General features: G+C 29.4%; 1 protein-coding gene across 1 annotated transcript in view; it reads left to right on the top strand.

Moving 5' to 3' along the window:
* Positions 1-7,606, top strand: part of LOC106686172 (cordon-bleu protein-like 1) — a 114,198-nt gene extending 106,592 nt beyond the window's left edge. The window contains exons 7-9 of the mRNA XM_067046346.1: positions 4,135-4,275; positions 7,200-7,294; positions 7,382-7,606. Of these exons, the coding sequence (XP_066902447.1) occupies positions 4,135-4,275; positions 7,200-7,294; positions 7,382-7,589 (444 nt within the window). The 3' untranslated portion in view covers positions 7,590-7,606. The remainder of the gene's footprint in view (positions 1-4,134; positions 4,276-7,199; positions 7,295-7,381) is intronic.
* Positions 7,607-8,353: the final 747 nt, after the last annotated feature.

Here is an 8,353-nt window from a genome sequence, read left to right as displayed (position 1 = left end):
ACCAAATTTACACTTTATTATTCACAAAATGGTAAAGTTATCAATCATTAACAATTCACAATTTTGTCAATACTAAAGTTTGAATTTAGTTCAAAAACAAGTAGATTACAAAAAATATCTTACTTGCAATATTGTATTTTTTGCTTTCTAATTCCCTCGCATAAAATTGTATGACGGTGAACTCATTGGCATTCTTGAATCTGTAATTAAACTAAACGCATTGCAGTTATGCACTCAACCTTTCTCCATCAAGTGTTTTTATTTTCCGTTACTTTTTATTAGATTTTTTTTTAACCCTATCGCTCAAAGATTCTTTACAGTTGAATTAGGTTCTAATTGGTTCCTACTAACCATTGCGAATTATTTTTATAGGGTATCAAAAACCCGTTATTTGCTACATAGTTCGATATCTGTTATCAGATATATTTTTTTTTTGAGAGGGCATTGAACTCCTACTGATCTATTATAAGTTATAGTTATTTTTAGGTTCCTGATAGACCTAATACAGTTTTTGATTGGCCTGTTTTGAATTCTTACTATTCCTAGGTCTTTGGCCCGAAGATATTATCGTATCTTAGATATGAAGAAACGTTTTGTTTCATAATTTTAAACATAGACGGTATCTAAATTGATTTTTCTTTTATTTTTAGTAGTTATCAGTAAATCTGATTGCCACTTATTACTTTGTCATTTACACAATTAATCATACAATTGAGAGCCTCAAAACATTTCAAATTTGAAACAGGCATCCGTCATAATCGAGAGTGGAAAAATCTCTCACAAAAACTACTGTCTTAGAATGGACTCTTTTCAATCAATCATAGTATAAAAAACCTTCAACTTTTTTTTTTTAACATTTTAGGAACACCTGTCATAAAGTTAATATGAATCCGTGGATGTACCTCTCTGTGAAAAATGAAGGAGTTGATGATTGGTATATTTTCAATTAAAAATTAAATAAGGTGTAAATCAATTGCAATCAAATTTTGAAAGAAAGGTGTAGTTTTTTAGTCCAAAAACGTTTATGAAATTAGATCCTATGGACCCGTTTCAATATACCCACCGAAAAAACTCATATCTAGTGAAATTTTGAACTTTAACCTCAATTATCTGAAGTACGGATGAGTTGAATAAACATTCACAAAAATAACAAAATTTTAAATTTTAAAATTCAATTTTCTATTACTTCGCAGCCTTTATTAAAAAATCGATTGAAAAACTACTCAGATTTGTAATTTTGAAGTTCCAAAAACACGGCCTTTTCGATAAAATTCTTTTTCCGATAACAATGCTTAAAAACAATCCTGTTGTTTTTTTTTAAACTTTGAATTCACATTTCTGTCATGGATGACCTTACTCGGCATTTTTAAATGGATATGTTGACAATTATTTTAAAACGATTTTTATTATATGTTATGTATTGAAAAATATTTATTTAGATTATTATGTAAAATATTTTAGTTTACCTCCTTGTGATTCCTAATCAGTCCCCAATAGTCACGGAACTAATTAACCTGCGTGACAAATATTGATATTGTCACTCCTGGATAGTTCACCACGCCAACATACGTGAAACATGATAAATCAAATCAATGTTGATTAATTGAAATGGGCTCATCTCATTCCCTTTACATCTGCAAGATCTACAAATTTTCAATCATCAAAATATATCTTTCAGCACAAATTTTCATATTTTTATAATATAACATTAATTTACTCCAGTTTGGTTCGTATATAATAAAAGAAATCTACCCTTCCTCACAATTTCTATATTTTTTCTTTCCAGCTGCTACAAGTTTTGGAAAATAAGGTTCAATAAACAAAAATATCGGGTCAAATTTTCAATGGATTTACACTAATCAAAGCCTCCGGAAAAAAAAAATCGGCCATTATTCTGTAATATTATAACGAACTTGTGGTCTGTTTTATTTTTTTATATTAATTTGTTTTGTAGGGGTTTGTCTCATAATGCTTGTATGAACCAAATCTTGCTTCTTATGCATAATAGCCCATAATATATTTTGCAGTATACAGCAATGCCAAAACTGATCTAGAGAATCGATGATACTCTAAGTCTTATTCTTAAAACCCTTTAATTTTGAAACATATAAATCTCAAAGAAAGAACGGGAAAAAAGTTATGGTGAAAAATAAATTTTATGTGCGCCTAAAACAATAAGCATAATAATAATATATGCCAAATCCTATAGAAGCATTAGAAAAAAAATTCAATTCTTCACAAAATAAGAAAAAGAAAAGTTGTACACTGAGATGTCTTAGCAAAAATATTGAATTGTTTCCTGTATTTAACTCGGGTTCCCTTGAAAACCTTTTCACATTAGGTCTATATTTTTTCGGATATTTCGAAAGCTATAGTAAATCGGATTGTTCAAAAGCTATAGTAAATCCTCCAAAACATATTAAATGATCGTTTGATAGATAATTATATATTTAATATTTATAAAGATTACGGTTAGTAAACGTTGGTCAATCAAATCAACTACTTGGTTGAACTCAAAATGGTGTAAATGAACAGGCTAGATATTTTTCGTTTATGTATTGCTTATTTTTAAATTATTACATGACACCGATGTATTCCACTTTTTAGTTTAGTTAAAATGTTTTTTCTCATTATATTCTCTGGTTTTTACTTTTTATGACTAAAATTCTCTTTTATATGTAGTTTTGAATTTTAAGATAGCATGTTATATCATCATTATTTTTATTAATTTCTAATTAATCACTACTTTGTGTGGGTCTCATGTTTTAAATATTATACCGTTACATTATCTTGAAACCAAAATTTATTTGTGAATTAACTTTTTCCATCCTTGTTGTACTTAGCTACAATTAGATATAAGTAGACTAAATTAAGTATTTTTTAAATAAATACATTTTTTATCCATTTTAGTCTCAAAACATTTTTTATTTATTTGTAAGTCCGACGTTTCGGCCAATTCGGCCATTCTCAAGGACAGTCTTAATACAATTTTAGAACTAAATCATTTAAAAAACAACTTCATGCAGGCTTTTCTGCCCAGGTCATTTATATCAGTCCACAAATTACCCTAATTACTCAAATGTTCAAATTAAATTTAAAATATCTATCATAGTCAACATTCGTTAAAATTTATCACAACAATGTGTGAGGAATGTTTTGATTATTTTTTATAAAGAAAGTTGACTGTGATAAAATTAATTTGGGTAATTTGTGCATGAAGTTGTTTTTAAAATAATTTTGTTCTAAAATTGTATTATGATTGTACTTGAGGATGGCCGAACTGGCCCAAAACGTCGGAGTTATAAAAAAATAAAAAATGTTTTAAGACCAAAATGGATAAAAAAATTATTTACTTAAACAATATTAATCAGTCTCGAAAATGTGTCAAGATTATAAGTATTTTTTTACATTTTACATTTCTTAAAAAAAAAATATTACACTAATTTACGAAATCCTTGTCTCTCTCCAGTTTTGACTCCTCGTTGTTTTGATGTTTTAAGTCTTGATATTGATGTCCCATGAAGTGTGTTTTTTATTATTTAATATCCAAAATGTTTTATTGCGTGGCAGTTGATAAAGAAAATGTAGTCTCGTGTGAGCAAACAGTTTAGGCGGTTAGAGGTACAGCTTTTTTTTATTAAGTTATCCCAGAGCCAATCAAAATTTCCTAAAGATTTGGTGGTTGCTATTGTAACTAAGTACTTTTCCAAAAAAAAAGATTTTTACAGAAAATTTAAGATTTTTTGATTTTTATAGTAAATTTTGTATTGAATAATTTCTTCTTTCTAACAAGTGTCAATCTGAATGTATCTTATGCCTGTTATATAATATTATGACAAACCTGATAAATATCAAGATAAAAATGAGTATGAGAAATATTAAAAGTATTCCCTTTTATGTCTAAACTATTGTTTCTTAATCAAAATGATCGTCCATTGTGTTTTTTTTTATTTGTGTACATTGGTAAATTCTTAAGTTATCTCTATTGTTATCTCTGAAGAGGTCTCGCCGTTTAGTATTCGGTTCCAGTTCTAATGAGACCTCTGATAAGAAAACATCTTCCATCTTCCTTACCTGCCCGATATGATTTCTAAGTTGGGGAGGTGGTTACTAAAGCGGAATCTGTCTTTTCAGCAAAGTGATAGTGGTTCGGGCAGTGCTGCAAGCTCCGTCTCTCCCGTCGTGCCAGTCCAGCCTTCGAAACCGGTGAGGAAGAGGAGGCCAGCACCCAAACCTCCTGTGCAACAGCGAAAAGAGCAATCTCAGAAGCAGCAGGTATGTAGTTTTAATTATACAGTTAAATTATATTAATTAAATCGAAATATATTTGGGTCTGTTGTCATACTTTTGCCATATATTTTTAAATATTATATCTATTGGATTAAACAAAAAAAAATATTTTGGCGCCCAACTGCTAAATTCATCCAAAATAAAATATATCTGTTAAATTATTTGCAACGAACATTTTATCAATTAATTGTCAAAATTAAAACCTGTATAATCGCTTTATTATTATTTATGAAAGGTATTTTTTTTTTTACTTGGTACTACCGATCAGTTTAAACATAAAATAACAGTATAACCATAAAATTGAATATCGTTATTAATGCTGATTTCATCTAATCAACCTTTACAGTTAATGTCGAGTTTTTATTTTTTATTTTATTAATTTACTTTAATTAAATCTCGTTTCCTTTTTTTTTTTTTTAGTTCTTAGATTAAATATGTGTTTTCAATTTATTTTCGATCTTTAATTGCCTATCAGTTCGATTCATTTTTATCTAATCTTTATAAACGTATTAAAAACAAAAGAAAAGGTATTAAATTTTATATGCTGTTTTATCACAAGGAACGCAAGTAATAATGATATTTTTTGAGGTTTTCTATTATTTTATTAAGCATTCCTCATTCATAGGGTTCCTTTTCAAAATCAAATGATTTTTAAAAATTATAATATATTTAATTTTTCTATTAAATTCTATTTGGGGTTTGAAAGGAAGGAATATACACTTTCAAATTTATTAACAAAACCCCTAATGTTCTTTTGAAAAAAAAAAACTAAATGATTAATAGTAGGTGTCAGATCTGTGACGTCTCTAAAGCTGAAACCTTCCGCTCTGTTTACGAATAACTTTGGCGCGCATTAAATTCTAACTTCTTTGGTTTGCATGGATTAGATAAGAGAAATAGAGTATATAAAATATAAAATCCATGTCACACAAGAGAATTAGTGAATTTAACGAAGATATAATATGTTCGCAGAGAACATCTGCACTAATTTGTACTAAGCGTATGTGACATGGAAGTCTTTGTTATCCAAAATCCAACTAAATAAGATTGAAATCATATGATTTGAGGGGGTTTTGGAAAGAAATAATATCGCTGCTCGGGAAGAATAACGATGCCATTATTATTAGTCATGGTTCTTCCGGACCAGCGATATGATGTTCATTAATGAGGGTCAAGTTGCTTTTTTTTTTTTCTTGAATCTATGTTAAGATTATTCTATTATTCTGGGAATTCCCGAGCTAGGTACACTGGAGAATGTTATAAAATCAACAATACCCTCAAAATAAGCTATGTTTATGAGCGGAGAATTTCAAGACAAAATTTGAGATTTTATAAAATACCCTGTCTTTTTTTAAACGCTTACTCAAAAGTAGTTACAAATTTAAATTGTTCCACGCATGGAATTGAGCAATAAGATAAAATTGGTTTGAATACTTACTTTAACAATAATAGAGGATGTTGATGCAGGCTGTTTGGCAAACTGATAATCAACTCCCTCACAACCATTCTACTCCTATGCAAGTGTTTTGTACATTATTGACGAATTTTCCTACATTTTTCTTGAAACTGAATTCTCCGTATTTCGCCAAATCCGTCGTTTGTCACCCCACAACCATTTGGGGATTAGCGTACACCTCAATACTGCAATCATACTAGATCGATATCATATACTAACACTTAGTGTGCTAAGTTTCTTCACGAATTGACTGATAAGAGAATATTTTTTCAGACTTGATATAATCCATTATAATATCTTAGTAGTCCAACATGGTATTGCTAAAAAAGCAGTTGCTATCTTTGACCTCTACGAATTTCAACGTCTACCATTTAGACTGCATCACGCCGGTCAAATGTTTCAGTGTTCTTTGCATTCTACCTTACAAGATATTCCCTTCACCCTTTCTTTTCAAGATGAAATGTTGGTAACGTCGAAGGATGAGGTCTCCTGTTGCACCCATTTACGTTAACTTCGGGTACTTTCGAATGATGGAGGATCAACAGTACCCGGTATACGTTGACCAATGACTATATCTCTGAATCTTAACACCTGATCATATCTTAGAATTCACTACGAACATCGGGTTTCTATCTGAAAGGGGAGCTGTAGTTCTCTAGGTATACTCTCACATTGCTGTCTCTAGTTACACCTGACAATACTGAGTATCACTTATCATAATAAACTCCATTGTAAGAGGACTAGAATTACAGAAAGATACAATAATGATTTCTGACCTTAACTCGAAGAAAACCTTTTACAGAAGCATGCAGAATGTTTTAGTTCCCAATGTTGGTTCATCTTCATCATTCTACCACCCACAATCATGTGGCAGGGTGGAGCACTTTCAGGGATCACTCCACTATGGTCATTATACAAAGCCAAAGTCATTGTCAAACCGGTCTTCAACATATTCGGTATTGCTCCTCGGACTACGAACAAATTTTAAGGAAGACATATGCATAACACCTTAGTTGGTTTTTGATCAGTACCAGGAGGCTTACTTGAAGAATTATGTGCAACGCCTTCACTCCAGGATATAAAAGCTCAATTCATGTCTTATGTGGCAACACTGTTTTATTTGGCTAAATTTCGTTAGTTATCAAATATTTACTAATTTTGTTACGTATTTGATTCATTTAAGTATATATTATTAGTTATGAATTGTTGGAGTGATTAATATTATTAATTATTAATACAAAATGAAAATAAACACAACTGTTGCTAGTTTTTGGAGTTTTAATTTTTAACTGTGTACCTCAAAATAAAGTTTATAAAGAAGTAAGAACTAATTCCCATTTCTAAAAAAACACATTTTCTGCTTGGTAATTATAATTTATTTATCTGTTCTTAAATATTTCATCAATTTCAAAATCATAAGTTTTTAAATAAAAATTTTTATTAATTGTTTTAGAGTGAAACCATCATTTGCCATTCTCGGACATCTTCTGATAGCAGTGGCTACCATGAAGCATCCGTGCTTAGTGAAAGTCCAGATTCCAACAACAGGTAATTTCTTTGTTGTACCTTAACATTATGAATTATTCTTTTTTCTTTGTTTATTTTTATTAAATACTGTTTGATCTTAATTTACAGCAGCTTACCAGATTCCCTCCCAAGAAGAAGTAAACTTCCTGCTGCCGAGACAAATAGTAGCAGAGAAACCAACAAATTATCTCGGTCACTGTCAAACCTCCATCAGGCTTCGACTTCTGCACCTGCTAAATCAAACCTCAAACCTGCGCAGAGTGTTTCCTGTCTTGCTCCTAGTATGCTCACAATTGTTAATTTTATTATTATTTAAAAACTTGTAATTTTTAAAGTTTATAAATACCTAGTAATGTGTTGCTTTTTTTTTTTTTAATTGAAATTTATATTTTGTTTCTCTTTAATTTCTTCTCTTTTATATTCAAAAATACTTCTCATAACACAATCTGTTTTTATTCCAAAATTTTTTCCATATTCAAATGAATAAATCATTGGACTACGCAAAAACATACACTTCATATTATTTAACAAATTTATAAATGTTAGTTCAGTTTAAAAGGATTTGTTTTCATTTACTAAAGATCTGAATTTAGTCATGAACATTTATAGTTTAATATAGTTCATGACGAGATTTATTTTATAGACCTATAAATAAATGAAAAGATATGTAGAAAATACAATATGAAAATGTTTGATTGTTAATTTCAAACCATTCTATTGTATATTGAAAGGAAACATAATTGTTAGCTATGCAGCAGATATAATTGTTTATTGTATAATAGAATCCCCAATATTTCTAATTTTAACTTATATACACTCCCATTACTATGGGAGTGTATATATCTATTACTATGGGAGTGTATCAGTCTACTGACTGACAGTACAAACTTTTTACTTAAATTTAATATTTTTAAATAATATGTTTTATTTGAAGATCCTATGCTGTTAGTTCCATTTTGTTCATTATACTTCAATACCTATGTTGATTTTGACTTACCACCAATATCCATTTCTCCTGTCAATCTATTTTAATTATTAAAACTAGTGAGCTAATAAGGTCTTTAAATAGATTCTTAAACC

Source organism: Halyomorpha halys, unplaced genomic scaffold (assembly GCF_000696795.3).
Source record: "Halyomorpha halys isolate HHAL.00 unplaced genomic scaffold, Hhal_1.1 Scaffold788.1, whole genome shotgun sequence".
In the NCBI taxonomy this organism is placed as follows: domain Eukaryota; kingdom Metazoa; phylum Arthropoda; class Insecta; order Hemiptera; family Pentatomidae; genus Halyomorpha; species Halyomorpha halys.
Note: the sequence above shows the minus strand (reverse complement) of the source record. Positions and strands in the feature narration are given on the sequence as shown.